The sequence below is a fragment of the Apteryx mantelli genome, chromosome 4 (genome assembly GCF_036417845.1).
Source record: "Apteryx mantelli isolate bAptMan1 chromosome 4, bAptMan1.hap1, whole genome shotgun sequence".
NCBI classification, from domain to species: Eukaryota; Metazoa; Chordata; class Aves; order Apterygiformes; family Apterygidae; genus Apteryx; species Apteryx mantelli.
Genome location: NC_089981.1, coordinates 20683924 through 20700437, shown reverse-complemented (window position 1 = coordinate 20700437; position 16514 = coordinate 20683924). Strand labels below are relative to the sequence as shown.

General features: G+C 59.5%; 2 protein-coding genes across 3 annotated transcripts; both read right to left on the bottom strand.

The window, feature by feature from the left end:
- Positions 1-2305: 2305 nt before the first annotated feature.
- Positions 2306-9434, bottom strand: LOC106482200 (SITS-binding protein-like). The gene is made up of 10 exons (XM_067295331.1): positions 8967-9434; positions 7165-7336; positions 6413-6620; positions 6118-6268; positions 5801-6007; positions 5433-5701; positions 4795-4931; positions 4586-4707; positions 3923-4102; positions 2306-2533 (listed from the first exon to the last, which is right to left on the bottom strand). Exons 1-10 carry the CDS (start codon positions 9432-9434, stop codon positions 2360-2362), a joined length of 2088 nt encoding a protein of 695 aa, XP_067151432.1. The 3' UTR covers positions 2306-2359.
- A 1466-nt stretch (positions 9435-10900) lies between these two features.
- On the bottom strand, positions 10901-14844 carry LOC106482201 (ras-related and estrogen-regulated growth inhibitor-like). Of its 2 annotated transcripts, XM_067295495.1 has the most exons (4): positions 13636-13775; positions 12095-12151; positions 11496-11569; positions 10901-11405 (listed from the first exon to the last, which is right to left on the bottom strand). In XM_067295495.1, exons 1-4 carry the CDS (start codon positions 13730-13732, stop codon positions 10914-10916), a joined length of 720 nt encoding a protein of 239 aa, XP_067151596.1. In that variant the 5' UTR covers positions 13733-13775; the 3' UTR covers positions 10901-10913. The 2 variants fall into 2 exon arrangements, with proteins under 2 accessions (XP_067151596.1, XP_067151597.1); XM_067295496.1 differs by lacking the exons at positions 12095-12151; positions 13636-13775 and adding an exon at positions 14592-14844.
- Between the last annotated feature and the right edge of the window lie 1670 nt (positions 14845-16514).

Below are 16514 nucleotides of genomic sequence, written 5' to 3'. Positions count from 1 at the left end.
AAACCCGGCCTGGCATTGCCAGCTCCGCTTGTGCCGGGTTGTTCTCAGAGCAAAAAAAAAAACCATGCCTGCAAAGAGCAGCCAGCCGCCACTAAGCGCCTTGGCAGTGCTGGAAAAAGCACGTCCGCTTCCTCGCTTTCCCTCCCCTGGAGGGAGATGGCAGCAGTGGGATCAGCCCGCGCCGCTCCTGCCGGCCCCCTTTCCCGCGGTTGCCCCCGCTGCCAGGACCCCTCCGCACAGCCGGGAACTGTGGCAACGGGCAGGAGGAACAGCCGTGAAGTTTCCATCTCCGTGCAAGCGCCCTGGATGTAAACTAAAACCCGCAGCCACACCGCAGCACACAAGGAAAAGCTCTGCTAGAGGAGGAGACTTGCTTCTAAGGAGGCGTTTGGGTTTCTTCCTCCCCAAGCTTTCCATAGCAGCCTCAGCTTTCTTCCTGCTCATTCGCTATTGCGGTTGAACTGGATTTTGGAGAGATCCTCGCTTGGGCTGAGTGGGTGCCTCCATGGGTGGTGGATGCCGGGCCCTTTTGTGCATGCTAAACACACAAGACAACAACAGGCACTGAGCCCGGACCCTTCGGGCTTATTTTTACCAGATGCGTGAACAGGATGTCCAAAGGGTGAAGAGGCCACCGCTGTGTTGAGAGGAGGATGCCGAGGGTGGAGGAGCTGGTGCAAGTCCTCCCCGCGTTAGAGCACAACGTGACCTGCTTCTCTTGCCCCCTACTCTCATCCTGCCTGTCCCCTGCGGTGCTTGGGATCCCTCACACTCCACTGCACCCTGAAGGCTCTCTGTAAAGCATAGAAACCTCCGACCTAGCTTTTTTTTGAGGAAAAAGTCCCCCTGGCCAAGCTGCTGCTGCTGGTAGCAAGCCGTCTCCAGCAGAGCTGTGTACTGCACCTTGCCTGCGAATCTGCTCCCTTGCTTCCAGGCAGAGCGGCACAGTGAGCACTGCTGCCAACGGAGGCAAAGCTGAAGCAGGGGAGATGCAGAAAGCGAAGATGGTGCATGAGTCACAACAGTGCCGTTAAAGTTTCCTTCCCCCCAGTACAGCAACCCCCCTGGGCAGAGCCACTGGGGCGCACTGGGAAGCCGTGTTTGCTGTCGCTAGCTTCTCGCCACGTCCCACGTTTGCCAGCCGCTGGGAACAGGTATCCTGCTGAACGCCGAACGCCGCCGAAAATCGCGGTATTTCTGCGCCCTCCTGGGCTGCCAGGCAGCTCTGCCCGTTCCAGACGCTGCAGCCAAGCCCCTGCGGCCACGTGCTTCAGATAGCAACGTTGCTGGTTCCCAAAATAAATGCTTCGGGGCCATTCCCAAAGGCACGGCCAAGGCGCTGCAGGTCCAGCTTCCCAACGCCGTGCATCCCCCCACAGCCTGTCAGCAGCGCACGAGGCTCCTCGCCTGCGTTACCTGCTGCCACGCTGCACATCTTTGTCCTTTACCGTCTGTTTTCTGGCTTTTTCGCCCGAAACGACGATGGCATTTCCCCTTGACATGACCAAATCGGGTGGGGATGGTGCAGTTTCCCCAAGCTGAAGCGTTGCAAGCTGTAGAGGTAGGTGATGCCAGCCGGTGTTGCACGAACTTCTTCAGCCACTTGGGACTGGTCCGCTTCGAGTATTTCTTTTCCAGGTGGGCCATCATGCGGTCTGTCGACGCCACGCTCTGTTAGACCTGCTTCTTGCCTTGATTGAGTTGTTTTCCTTCACCAGAAAGCAGCCTCCAGTAGACCTGGAGTCTACCCGCTTTTCCCATTATCCTGTAAGTTGGTCTCTCACCACCAAAGACTCTCCTGGTGGATCATACACGGAATTGGATCGGATAAGCAGGTAGAGTTCAGCACATGCAATGTCCACGCACATAAATAGAGCTATCACACATCTACATCTATCACACATTTTCCTATATATATCTTCTTTCTTTATATATATATTTTTTAATGCAGAAGTCCCATCCTGGCAGAACCTGATGTTCATTTATCTCAGATTTTGGGCAATCCACAGTCTGGGCAGGGCAGCATCTTCGACCGGGGTGCCAAGAACCTGGAAATGCTGAATGCGCCCGCTTGAACAGATGCACACAAACATTTCTCTGGGAAAACCCTGGAAAAAGATGGGCTGCCATTCTGCGTGGATGTATATTTGTGCCAAAGCTCCTACTGTATCTTTGCTATTTTAGAATAATAGCAAATAATAAAAGATTTGAACAGTTTCTGTTGAAATTAAAAAAAAAAAGTTCTTGGAAAAGTGCAAATGGGGTTAATTCGTCTTAAAAGGAAGAGAGAGCACATTTGGCCAGCGCTGCTCTCGTGGGAAGGAGGTAAACCATCGGAAAGCCGCGACGGTCTGCAAATTTAGGAGGCCTTTACGAAAACCGGCACCTCTGCAAGGCTGGCGGAGTAATTCCTGAGGACAGTTCCTCCGTCAAACACCTGGGCCGTGTTGGTGTCCATCCACAGGCACCCTTCTCCTGGCAGGTAGATGTCCCTCCACGTTTGCCCTTTTTCGGTTATCGGGGCCACCAGGACCTGCAGTTAAGAAGAGAAGCGCTTTCAGCACAGGTGGGGTTACCTGAAGGCAACGCCAGCTGCTCCGAGCAAGCCAGGAGGCCAAAGGCGGACATGAGCAACCACAGAGAAACCCAGGACTAGAAATCCAAAATAAGAAAACTTAGGAAAGCTGGTATTTCCTACACAACAACACTCCCGTTTCCAGGCAAGTTGAGCAGGATGGAGCAGGTGTAGATAGCACGATCACGGTGAGTAACGGTGCCTGGTGCTGCGGATGGGATGGGGCTGGCATGGGACACCCCTTACGGCAGCTCCATCAGGCTAGACAGGACAGATGAAGGTTATGTTAGACTCGAGGAAAGCCTGCCGTGCCCACGTCGCATAGGAAACTCATGGCAGAGCTGGGAATTTCTCTTTGCTCCCACGACCCTGCAGTGCAGACACTTCAGCGTCACTGTTTTTAATCCGTTAGTCCTATATAATCTTGCAAGAAATCAAGCAGAAACTTGTCTTGCAATCAGAAATCAACCCATTGCTGGGGATGGGAGAAGAGCCCCCGTTTCCCTCAGCAGGCTTTAGCTCTAGGCTGCCAGAAGGGAGGGCTTCAAAAAACTGGAAAAACAGCAAAGAGGAAAGAGGCCAAGAACGGATAACTCCCGTGCCAACGCACCGCCCGCCCCGCAGCTTGCCAGCACTCGTGCACCGAGCTGCTGTCATATCTACGTGCTAATGGAGGTGGCACGTCCTGCTCCCTCCTCTCCTTCCCTTCTGCTTCCCACTGCTGTCTGCGTGGCTCAACCCTCCCTTCCCAGCTCCTGAGCTGCCCAAGAGCCTCAAATGGTTTTCAAAATCTCCCTTTTTTTGATTTATGGCAGAAGAACACTTCTAAATTGCTGAAGTCGCCTGGTTGGCAGAGGGGTCCTGAGATCTTTTTCTCCCTGCTGCTGCAAGGTAAAAAAAAGCAGTTCCTAGAATTATTCCTGATAAATTATTTCACTTCAGAAACGGAAAGAGGTTTTCAGGACCCTAAATGAAGAATTTTGCAAGAAAATCACAGCCCTTATTTGAGAGGAAAAAAAAACCTAGCTGCTTTAGCTTAAATTTAAAGCTACTTGAACAGCTGAAGCTTTGAGCTGTATTCGTGCAGAACTGGGTGCGCGGGACGATGAAGGAAGAGATGGTAAGAGGAAAAAAAAAGAAAATAAAACTATAGAAAAGCAGGATTGTTGTTCCCAAGCCTGAGCCAGCTGTGGCGGCATGGGGTAGAGGCATTGGAAAGGGAGGAAAGCCTGGTGCAACATCTGCCCACATCTGCAAACGTAACTCAGCAACGCAAGCCGCTCTTGTACCAAAACGAGGACAAGCTCCTCATGAACCTGCGCCGGGTATCCCAATACTATTTCTCACCTCATCTCCGATGAGGAATTCGTCCTCTATCGTGAAGGCAGCCGGATCCGTGGGGCTGAGCCACCACACCGGCCGGAAGATGGGATATCCCCACTCCACCCAGTCCTGGCTGTATTTTACGATGAGCGGAGCCACAAAGTCCCGGTGCCTCTGGATGCATTGCCTGGTGAGATTCAGGACCTGCGGGGAAAGACACGGCACGTTCCTGCATCCGATAAACAGCAAGGCGAGCAGGAAAGAAAAAGAAATATAAATATATGTATATATAAAGTATATATTTCTTGCAGGAAGGGACAAAAGCCTGAACCGCTGAATTGCAACATCCCGATCAGGTCGCGCCAGACAACGCGGGGCGAGCAGGTTTGGTACGGTGGGTAAAGCCTGCTTAGATATGACCCGCAGGGTCAGGGGACAGCTGCTGGCAGGCAATATGTGCCTTTAACCAAAGCAGCGAAGTCTTCTCCTGCTGGCAGAGAGACTTGGTCGCTTAGCAAGCGGGGAAAGCTCACGGGACCCAGGCAATCTGGGCCAAAAATGAGGGCGAGAGCGTGCGAAGGTCTGACCTGGTGGGTAGCCAGCAAGCCTTGGGCAGGGATTTAAGCCACGACGTGCCCCAAACGCAGCGGGGGGGGTGCAACCCCAAGCGGGAAAGCAGGGACGTACCCAGGCGTCGCAGCAGGCCCACGGCGGCGTGCTGAAGGACATCACGGGCAGGAAGGTCACGATCTGCAGCCACCGCACGTACAGCTCTTGGTCCGCCGGCGCCTCGTCGGCCAGGGTCCCTCCTGCCGGGCAGAGGCGAGCCGAGACGCCGCTCGCATCCCCATCCCGCGTCCCCCCTCGTGCCCACGTGGCAGATGGCGCTCCCTTACCCACGGCGTCGGGGACGAAGAAGCTGTAGCCCAGGAGGCTGTAGTGCAGCGCGGCGGGCACCAGCCCCTTCAGGCCGCCGTGGCTCCAGTCGGCGCGCAGCGGGCTCATCCGCACGAAGAGCGGCAGGTGGCTCGACCTGGGGGGGCACAAGGGGCGGCGCGGCCTCCTCGCAGCGGGGTTTTCCCCAGATCGAAGCGCGTGAGAAAGGCGGCTGGGGGCCCTGATAAATCCTCTTCACGCTACCGCTGACCCTCGGCTGCCGAGAAGTCCCCGCTCGCGCTTTGACTCCTCGCAGCGGCCACGCTCCGAAGCGGCACGGAAGCAGCACCACGTTTCCCCACAACCATGAATTAACCCCGCTGTGGGTTACGCGAGGATGAAAAGCAAGAAAACCACATTTTTTTGCTGCCACAAGCCATCGCCAATGTGGAGGGGTTGGCCAAGGCTCTAGTGCTGGATGCATTGGAAAAGTGTCTTGGTTGCATTGGAAAGGTGGCAGCACCCGGGGGCGTTTTGACTCTCTAAAGTATAAAATAATAATAACAATCAAGGAAAAAACCTCCTAAAGGAGGAAGAAGGGGAGATCTGAGAACAACGCTGCCCTCAGCCTCTTCCTGCCCGGGCGCCGGGGACCCACCTGGCTCCAGCGGTGACGATGGTGCCATTGCCCAGCCGGGTGGCCACGGCGGCAAGCGCCTCGGCGTAGCCGTCGCCCCGCAGCCGGCCGGGTGGCTGGAGGCCGCGCTCGAGGTAGGCGTTGCCTTCGGCGCCCTCGAGCGCCGCGTGCTCGGCGCCCAGCGCCTGCCGCAGGCGCCCGGCGCGCGCCACGAACCAGCTCACGGCGGCCTCGCTGGTGGCGTCGAGGCGGGCGGCGAGCTGCCCTTTCCAGGGGGAGAGAAGCGGCACCTGCGGCAGAGGACACGGATGGTGGCATTTTTGGGGAGGGGAGGGCTAGATTTTTCCCAGGAGGGAGGCAGGATGCCGGGAAGGGGCGGTGCGACGTACTGAGCCCTCGGGGCGCAGGCGCAGGCTCAGCCAGCGGCTTGCCGCCGCGCCGTCCCCCAGCGACCGCAGGAAAAGCGGCGAGGCCACGCCGGCGTAGGGGGACAGCGTGATGGAGAGCTTCATGGGCTCGATGGCGGAGAGGTCCCAGGGCTCCTTGGCGCCGCGCCGCCGCCGCCTCCTCCTCTCCGCGGGCACGCTCCAGCCGTCCTGCGGGGCGGAAAGGCAGAGGCGAGGGAGAAGGAAAACCCAGCGTACGGCACCGGCTCCTGCAAAGCGCCGCGGCGGCGAGCCGGGCGCCGCGGGCGGGCGCGACGTACCACGTCGGCGAGGGCGGCGGTGCAGCGCTCGCCCAGGGCCAGGAGCCCGTCCTTGAGCCGGTGCCGCTGCAGGCGGTTGGAGAAGGCCCTGAGGCCCCGCTTGATTTTGGCGGCCGAGCCCGCCGGGCCGCGGTACCACCAGATCGGCGACCTGCGCGGCGGAGGCGGCGCCGTGGGCACGGGGGCGCTCGGCACCCGCGCCGAGGACCGGCGGAGCCCAGGGCCGCCGGCGACGAACCCCGGCGGGGGCGGAAATTGGGTTTCGAGCCCGGAATCGGGGCGGGGGCAGCCTTACCGCAGCAGGGCGGCGTCGGGCGGGCGCCGGGGCGCCGGGGCGAGCTGGCCGCCCGCGTGCCGGTGGGCCGCGGCGACGTCGTCGCTGGCGCAGAGCCGGTAGCGCAGGGCCGGCGCGGCGCTGCCGGGGGGGCTCTCGAGGCAGAAGCGCCTGCCGCTCTCCACCGAGAGGAAGAGGGGCAGGTCGGGCGCCACCGTCACCGTCACGCCTGGGGGGGGGGGGGACGAGAAAAAACGGGGAGGGAGGGGAAAAAACAGCGCGTCGCAGTCATTTCCCAGCTCTTCTCTCCCGCCGCTGCACACGGCCGCTGTCAGGCTGTCCGCGACGGGACGGGATGGCTTGTTTGGCCCCGTTCCTCGTGAGCCCGCTCATGTGGTTTCGCCCCGGCGCTAATCCGCTCCCCGTGACGGGCTTGGTTTTTTTTTTTTTTCCCTTTTTTCCCTTTTGCAACGAGGTTTGATGCCGCTCTTGCCGAAGCCAAGAGCGGGCAGATCCGTGTCCCCGCGCCTCCTCTCCTGCACCCCAGTTTGGGAACGCTTCTGGGCATAAAAACGCTACGGGAAAGTCCAAGCCGTTGGGGCACAGGGCGAGAAGTAGCTGGGAGGGCTTGTGGGACCGTGTTGAGCCCCGGGGACCGCGTCGAAGCAGCATCTTCAGGGAAGCAGGCAAAAAAACCCGACCGATCCAAGCGGCCCGGCTGCCGTTCGCGCGCCAGCGGCGATAGGAAACGGAGGAATAAAGGAAGCGGTCACCTGTCGATCCCAAAAAGTATCCCTCCAGCACGGGCCCGTAGCCGCCGGGGTTCCGGCCGAAGTCGCTGATCACGAAGGGCTGCGGCTCGGCGTCCACGGCGTTGAGCAGCCAGCGCGGGGCGCGCACGCCGCCGCCACCGTACCAGGAGACGTTCGCCATGGAGAAGCAGTCCTGCGGCGCGGGAGAGCGCCGTGAGCTGCCCCCGGCCGCCCCCCGAGCCGCGGGGTTAGTCGAAATTATCAAGCGGCGGGCATGAAATGGGGGAAGAGCGGAGGAAACGAAAAGAAAAATCCTAACAAAACTCTGGAGCTTGCCTTTAGGACCACAAAAGTCTTAATTTTTTAATCTAAAGCTACTTTTGCTCCCTTTGGCCCTTATGCCAGAGTTCAGCGCGCAGCTGGCTGGAGGAACACGCAAGTCCCGCCACGGGAATAACAAAAAACCTTCAAATTTAGTTTGCTTTAAAAAAAAAAAAAAAAAGCACACGCAAAATACCCCCAACACCCTATGGTTTCAGATAGATGGAACTTAAAGGAAAAGAAAATCCATATGAAACACCCTGACGTCCCGGCGGTAACACCGCTGCATGATACCCAGCGCCCCAGGGATCCCAAATCCTTCACTTCCGCACGCGACAACAATTATTAAAATTAGCCGGTTTTAATAGTTAGAGCTGCTGGTGGGAAGATGCTGAAAACCAGCGTCCGGCTGAAAAAAAACCCCTTTCTCCGAGGCCGGAGAGCACCGAGCACCTTGCGCGGGCCAAACCCCCCGGAGCACGGCCCCATCCCAAGCCAAAGCGCTTTAAAAGGCCCAAATGCCGAGCGCTGCCCGTTTCCCTGCCTCCGAGGCCCCGGGCCACCGGCTTGGCGGGGCTCGTTCCCGCCGGGGAGGCAGGAAGAGGTTAAGTCTCCCCGAGGGCCGGCGAAAGGAGAGCTGAATTATTAAAGTGGAAATCTTCGAGGCGCGGAAGAGCTGGGCCGGGTTTCAGCTCAGCTGTTTGCACCAGCTAGGGAGGAAAAACAAAAAAAACAGAACAGCAAAAAAAACCCTATTCTTGAGATTTCTGGCTTTCTCCGAAACAGGAACGTTCTGCCAGGCTGAATCGCCACCCGAGGGCAATTTTTGGCCGAGGAGGAAGAAACTATTCGCGCGCCCCATCCCGTTCCCTCGCCCGCTGCCCGGGGAGCATCCCGACGGCATCCGACTCTTTTGTCTTTTTTTCCTGCCTTTCCCTCCCTAGGCGTTGTTTGAAGAGGTGCTTTTTTTCTCCCCCCTGCCGAGGAGGCAAAGCAGAGGCTACGCAAGCAAAAACCCCCCCGTAAATCTCAGCGCGCTGAACAGCCACCCTGGGCCTGCGGTCGGAAAAAAAAAACCCTTCGCCAGCTTTTCCCCCCCACGGGCCACCCCTGCCCCTCCGAGCCTTGATTTATCCCACCCGCACGCAAGCACGCAGGCACCCTGCGGCGAGGGGTGGCTATTTCGGCGCCTGGCCCGACCCATCCCGTCCCCAGCCCGGCGCCGCTGTGTCTCCCGCGGGCGCCGCACCGAGGCTGCTTATTCCTGCGTGGGGGCTGCTTTTTCCCGCAGGGGGCCGCGCTGAGGCCGCTGTTTCCCGCGCAGGGCCACTTTTTCCCATGCTGGGCTACACCAAGACCACTTTTTCCAGCACAGGACCACTTTTTCCCGCACGGGGCCATGCTGAGGCCACTTTTTCCCGCACGGGGCCATGCTGAGGCCGCTTTTTCCCCGCATGGGACTGCTTTTTCCCGCATGGGGCCACGTTTTCCCGCGCCATTACCTTGAGCACGGCGCCGGGCTGCAGCGGGGTCCAGGCGAGGCCGTAGCACTCGGCGGCGCCGGGGGCCTCCTCGAGGGACACGTGCAGCTCGGCCGCCTCATCCCAGGCGCCGCAGAAGCGGCCGCCGTCGGGGCGGCAGCTGTCGAGGGGCAGTGGCAGCCCGGCGGCCGCCCCGGCAGCCAGGACCACGGCGGCCAGCGGGCGCCCGGCACCGCCGGCGCGACGCAGCAGCACCAGGGCGCCGGCGCGGCGCTCCCAGGCCAGGCCGGCCGCGGGGCCCCGCAGCAGCCAGATTCGCCGCGGCGCCTCCGCCGCCTGCCACGAGACCACGCCGATGGTGAGGGCGAAGAAGACGGTGACGCCGAGGCAGGCCACGGCGCCCCGCCACGGCTCGCGCGGCTCCGTCGAGGCCGGCTCCCACAGCGGCGGCAGCGGCTGGCTCGGGGGCCTGGCGCGTCCCGGCGGCATGGCGCCCCGGCGGCTCGGGGCTCCGCTCGCCTCCTGCCTCCGCACTCCCGGCCGGGGCCGCGCGCGAGAGCGGAACCGCTCCTCCTCGGGTTACTCCCCTCCCTCCCAAAGCAGAGAACAACAGAGTGCAAAAAGAAAAAAAAAAAAATTAAGCTTCAATCCCTCTTTGCAATAATAAAGCGAAAAAAAATTCCCTTTGGCAGCTTTTCCCCGCCGCCGCGGAGGCTAAAGCTGCTTGTTTTCCCCCCGTGCGCCAGCGAAGCTCCGGCTGCAGCCACGGGAGCCCGAGGACGTTACTCGCCGAGGCTATTTGATCCGAAGGCGCCCAAGAGTGATACCTAAGACCAGGTGTCTCCCACCACCGCCGCCGCGCTCGGCCCCTGCCGGGCTGCACTCACCCTCGGCTACAGCAGGGCACTTATTCCCAGGGGAAGAGCCCAAAAAAGGAGTTAATGCAAACTGCCCCCAGGTGCTGCGGCCGGAAAAACAGGTGCCTGAGTGGCAGCGGCAGCTCGGGATCAGCCCTATTAGACACCTGAGAATCCACCTGTGAGGAAGCTGCGGCACCGCAAAGCGCTGCTGCTTCTGAGCGCCAGCTAAAATACAGGGAAAAAATAAAAAATAAATAAAATTTGAAAAAAAGAAGGGAGAAGCGGTACTTTTGCCCCCCCGGCGACGCTACGGACAAGGTCTCGGGACTGGCAACAACCGTGGGTAATAAGGGACTTCTTTAATAATTAATAAAACCTGATCCCCGCCGCGCGCGGTTCCCCGGGCGGAGGCTCCCGCGGGCCGGCCCTCACTATCAATATTTTCCCAAAGCCCCACGGTGCCGGGGACGGGACCACTCGGCGGCACGCCTCAGCCGCACCGCCGCGGGCGCCTTGATTTATTTTTTTTAAAAAAGAGAGAGAGAGAGACGCCTGGCTTTGCCAAAAATAAGAAAAATAAAAAAAAATTGGCACTTCTTCTGCCCCCCCACCCCGGCGCTGGGCGCGGGAGAGCGGGAGCAGCCCGGCGGCGCTGAGCCGCTATCCCCATCTGCTGGATCGCCGGGAAACGCGGCGAAACCCTGCCAAAAAAACCCCCAAAACAACAACCGTCCCCGGGGAACGAATTAAAAAAAATTAAATTAAATATTATTTTTCATAGCCCCCCCCCATAGGGCCTGCAAAAGGCACCCGCGGGGGATGCACTTATTGTGCTTTATTTACGGCGGCGTCCAAGGAGAGAGAGCGCCGGGGAGCTCGAAAGGGTAATAAATGCCTTTTTTTCTTTTGTTTTTTCCTTTTTTCTTTCTCTCCAGAAAAGCCAGGGGTTAACGGGCATCTGGGGCGCGAGCAGTGGGAGGAGAAAGAGGAGGAAGGAGGTGAGGACACGGCGCATCGTCCCGGCCGATCCACGTCAAAAACAAACCACCACCCCCAAACCCTCCGTGGACTCTGAAAGGTCTCCGAGATGCCGGGGGCCGCGGGCCGCTCACTCGGGGATGTAGTCCCTGAAGGAGTTGAAGCTGAGGCTGCGGCCCGCCGGCGCGGCGGCGGAGCTCGCCGGCATCCTGGGGATCTTCTCCAGGAGCTTCGACGGCGTCCTCCTCTTGAAGGAGCCCGGGGAGAAGTGGCCCTGCCTGCCGAGCTCCCGGTACAGGGCGCCGAAGACGGCCACCGCCTCCTCGTAGCTGTCGCGGGTGGAGATCTCGTGGAAGGGCAGCTTCAGCGCCGTGGCGAGGCCCTCGCCCTCCGCCGTGGGCACCATGCGGTCGTACTGCAGGTCCTTCTTGTTGGCCACGATGACGATGGGCGGCTGCTCGCCGCCGCCAGCGCCGCCGCGCTTGGGGCCGCCGTGGAGGTGGTGGACGAGGAAGCAGAGGCGCACGGCCTCGTCGAAGCTGCAGCGGTCCGTCACCGAGTAGACCACGGCGAAGGCGTCGCCCCAGCGGATCTTCTCCTCGAGCCGCAGCGAGTCTTCCTCCTGGCGGGGCGCCCACGCCGGTCACGCGGGAGGGTCCCCCGGCCCCGCCGGAGGGGACGCCGGGAGACCCACGCGCGCTTCCCACCTCACCTGGCCCGCCGTGTCGAGGATCTCGAAGTGCACCGTGTCCCCGTCCATCACGGCCACGTGCCTGTAAATCATTTCTGGGGGACGAGGGGACAGAAAAGCGCCCGTGAGAGGTGCCACCGGCTTGGTCGCCAGCCACCCCGGGGCGGCAGATTGCCACCCGCTGCAAACGCCTCTGACACCGCCACATGTCCCCGTTGCAAGTATATAAATATATTTATATAAATATATTTAAATAAATAAATACATAAACAAATAAATAGATAAATATATATATTTGATATGTGTGTGTGTGTATATATATATATACATATATACATATAAAAACCTAAGAAGATGCATGGCCAGCAACTGGCTGGTTTTTGAGATGTTCCCGCAGCAGCTCGGTTTCCAAAAAGCAGGTGCTCAAAAATCCCCCCCAAACCCAAATACAAGGAGAAAAGAAAAAAAAAAAAAAAAAAAAAAGAAAATCAGCCCCGGCGCCTCCCTCCCCGACCATGTCTCTGCCACAGATTTTGCCTTAGAGGACCATCGGAAAATATGGGAAGAGGGATGCTGAGGCTGCGGGAGCGAGGGTGGTGATAGAGAGGGGCTCTACCTACCCAGCGTTGGGTCATAGTCTCCGATGAACCTCCGGGTGATGAACCTTACAGTCAGCGCTGGGGGGGAAAAAAAAACAAAAAAACACCCCAAAACACAGCAGAAAAAGCCAGTTAGGATCAGCAAAGCAAACGGTGGTGACTTGGGAACGAACGGGAGCGAAGCTGAGCCCCAGGCCCGGCAGGGAACCGCGAGAGGCGTCCCGGCAGTGGGACGGACGCCACCACACGCGTGAGAGCCTGGCGCTGCCTCCCAAATTCACGACCACGCACCCAAAAACACCACTCCTAAGAAGCCAGATGGGCTTTGGAGCACAGGGGAGGCTGATGAATGGTGTTTTTTGGCCCTGAGGCCGCACAGGTTGATGCACGTGTCATTTTACTGCAGCCACCATGTCCACCTCCCTGGGGGTGAAAGTCATGGGCCCTCCTTGCTCCAGCCCCATGCTGCCGTGGGAAGAGCCTGGTGGCTCCATCCAAAGGTGGCCTCCTCCTCCTCCTGTTGCATCCTTTAGGATGCAACGCTTCCCGCGAGCAGACGCCGGGAGCAGCGCAGTGAGAGCAGCGCGGGGACCGCGTGGGGGAAACACGCCCGTCGCTTGGCCCGAGCGCTCGGCCGACGTGACCCAAGAGCCCGTGGCACTGTCTCGGAAGCGGGGAGGGCGAGAGCGGTCCGTCTCCGTTCCCAGAAAGCACCTGATGCCAGCGCCGGAGCGCGTGCTGCTGGTGTGCAGGAGCAGCCGGAGGAATTCGATTAAAACCTGGCTCGAGCGCCAGAGCACCCGGGCAGCTGCCAGTCGGAAGGGGTGGATGGAGGCAGACGGCCCTAAGCCCGTCCAAGGGGCCATATAAGGAACTTTTTCCCTCCAGCCAGCACAGGAATAACCCCACGGCGGGCTCTTGCTGGGGACCCCCGAAGCGCTTAGGCTTCGGCTCCTTTCCAGCTTGGCCACGCGTTCCCACAGCCGGCATTCCCGCAGCCGGCACGCCAGTGCCCGTCTGTCTTTGCAAGCGGCGCTTTGCCCCCCCACCCCGAAGCACGGCACCGTTTCCACGGCCCAGGATCACCGGCACGAGGTGGGAGCCGATGCAAGGCGAGGGCTGCGGTTACCCCCCCTCCCCACCGCCGATGTATAGAGCCGGGTCGCGATCTCCGACGCGCCGACGGGGTTCAGCCAAACTCGTCCCCGCTCGGAGGGTTTTGCATCTCGGCTCCGTTCGTCGCACAGCGCCGCGAAGGCATTGACAAGCCCGAATCCCCCCCTCCGGCTTTAGCTCTCCAAAACCGGACTTTGCTTTCTGCTCGCCGCGAGGACCCCCGAACCCCCCCCCCCCCGCCGAGAGCGTTTTTCCCCCTGCAGCGGAGGAAGGATTCGCCGGCGAGCGAGGAGAGGGACCCGCCGGCGCCCGTGGGAAACGCAACTCCGGCCGCGCGCGCGGCCAGCTCCGCGGAGCCCGCGGCGCCCCCGCTCCCGCCGCGGCGCCCCCCTACCCGTCTTGCCCACGGCGCCCCCCTACCCGTCTTGCCCACGGCGCCCCCCTACCCGTCTTGCCCACGGCGCCCTGGCCGAGCACGACGAGGCGCAGGCTGCGCGCGGGGCTCAGGCTGGCGGAGCGCCGCAGCGGCCGCGGGAAGCTCATGCCGGCGGCGTCGGGGCAGCCGCTCCGCGCTCCTCCCCGCAGCGCCCGGCCTGCGCCGCTGCCGCTGCCTCCTCCTCCTCCTCCTCCTCCTCGCTGCGGGGAGGTGGTGACATCCCCCCCCCCCCCCTTTGCACCCGCTCGGGGGGGCTCCGCTGAAGCCGACGCCGGCTTCGGGGCGGGCTCGCGCTTCCGAAGTTGGCAGGGGCAAGCAAGGCTGCAAGGATGTCCCCCCCCCCGCTCCAAAATATCCCCCCCCGCGCCGGTACGCTGCGCCGCCGCCGGCCTTTCGCTCCCCGCGGCCGAGCAAGGTGAGGAGCGACTCTTGGCTCCCCCCCCCCCCGAAATCAGCAGCTACAGTCCCCACTGGCACCAAAGAGCCAAGACTTCAGCTCAGACCCACAGCCCAGCTTTGCCACAGGCACTGGCAAGGGGTGACAGCGCAGAGCGGCCACCGGAGCTGGCAGGCGTGGGTGGTCACGGCCCAAACTCACCCCGGCGGGCAGCAAAGCGCTGGGAAGAAGGGGAGGGCGACGTGCAACGTCTCGACTCCGGGACGTGCCCGTGGCGGAGCAGATGTCTGGGTGACACCCGCAGAGGAGACCTGACCAAGGCAGCGCGTATGGGTCTGGCCTCTTAAGGCTTTAGTCATTTCTCTGGCACGGGGGATCTCTTGGTCCGACAAACCCGGGGGACTTTGCTTTGCAGCGGAGCGCAGATCGTCTGCGCTGCCTTGGACCAGGTTCAAGGTAACACGAGACCTGCCCTATATTTATAGTCCATATCATGTATCAAAACCAAGCCGTGCTGGTGCCTACAGAAGACACCAGCGTGCAACCAGCAGGCCAAGTGAGCGTCTCACCTTCAACAGAGAAAAAGGACATCAAAGCGTCGCTGCAGCCAACAGAAGACCCATATCCATTAGCGCTGACGGGAAAAAGCTCCGGCTGGAGAGGGGGATGGTCACACGGGTGCGTCGAGAGGGAGAAAGCAAGCGGAAAAGGCAGGGAGGAGATGCTGAGAGCCGGTGACTCAGCCCCGAGCGCTGCCGGCCGAGGAGCGGATAAGAGTTGAGCTCACAAAATTTCTTCAGTCCGCTCCTTCCAAACCAATGCCCCGGCTCTGCAGTTTGGGAGCCCCAAACCGTTCCCATCTGCACTCTTCCGCAGATGGGCTTGCTCTTCCCATGGCAAGCGGGGCCCCATCCCGAAATTCATCTTGCCGTCACGAGCAAGCATATGGTTCCTGGCATATCTTTCTGCACATCATCCGCTTGCAACGACCACACTCCTGCGCCTCTTCTGCAAAGCTGACAAAAGACATTTTGTGCCTTGACTACATCTGGAGGCCAGAAGCAAATGACAGGAGCTCTAAGCCTCAGATTTGAGGACAAAAGCTCATTCCCAGCTGGGGCAGGGGGGAGGGAGGTCAAGGGAAAAAAAAAGTCTGTTATGTTCCTTTCCTATTTTTAGCCTGGTTTCCTACAGAAATGAGATGTTGGCTGGTCCCTCTTAAACAAGATTTTGAATACATTGGCCAATTCCAGCCACATCCAACAGCCCAAAGCCACAAATCTCTACCTGCCTTAACTGCAACTGTTTTACAAAGGCGTGGATCTATAGGGACACGGAAACGGATCTGACGAGACTTCCCAAATCAGAAGTGTCCATGAAGCTGGTTCTCCACTCCCTGCTGAGGAGCTGCCGCTTCTTTGGCAAAGCTGGACAATGCCCACACCAGCTATAGGAGGATTGATGGTACCTAAAATCCAGCATAAAGCCTGCAAGAACAGTTACCTCATCCAAAGCTTGTCCGCGACCTGCAAGCAGTGAGTTTGCATCAGCTGCGCCACGTTGCAGCAACATGTTTAGACCGAACACTGGGTTTGCCATGACCTCAGTCCTCTGAGCAGCGGCAGATTTGTAGCTCTGGTTGCACCTCCATGCTGTGGGTAGGATCAAAGCAAAGAAATAGTACTGCAGTCAGCTGAAAAGGCAAGAGAGTATCAGGGAGAGCAATCCAGCAGAGTTCAGTTGGGACACGGGAGCTACCTGCCTCTAAAAAAGAGTCACAGAATTGTTCTTAGTCGCACATATCCAGAATCTCAACCCCCCCCCCCCCCAAAAAACAAAAAACACCCCAAACCCAAAGCCCTCTTACTCGTTGAACTGTTTCCCCAAAAGGCTTGATGTACATTCAGCAATGACAGAGGAAAACGACACTGGGTCTATTTCTGCATCTCCTTCCTCCAGTATCAAGGAAAAGACAAGAGATGGACCTTTAAGAAAAATCTATATGGCTCTGCTGCTGTGTCGAGGAAGCGATAAGACCTAAGCTTGGATTTTGGGACTCTCTTTCAACAGACTTTTTAGACTGGCTTCTAATGCAGCAAAGCTTTGGGAGCTGCTCAGTGAGTTAGCGTGTCCTCCTCAGCTGTGACAGAGCTAAGCATTTCAAAGACCTTACAGATCCCTACAAGGCTTCATGGGAATAGACTGAAGGTGGAGGAGACTCAACGGGGAAGGCTGCAGGATGAGCTCAGCCCTATCAGGCACAGGAGAAACCAGGCAGAAGAATCACCGTAAATGTTCTCAGCATGGGGAAAGCATCGTTCAGCTCTGGGGCTACCTTACACCTTAGTCCATCAAGCTCAAGAAACATCCTTAGGGAACCGATCTTTCATCCGTTAGGCCCTCAGTGACCTCTTCTGAACCTCTCAAGACTCTCACTGGCGAACGCAAAGGCATACCGAGACGCTCGCCAGCGCGTCCAAGGACAGCTCTCA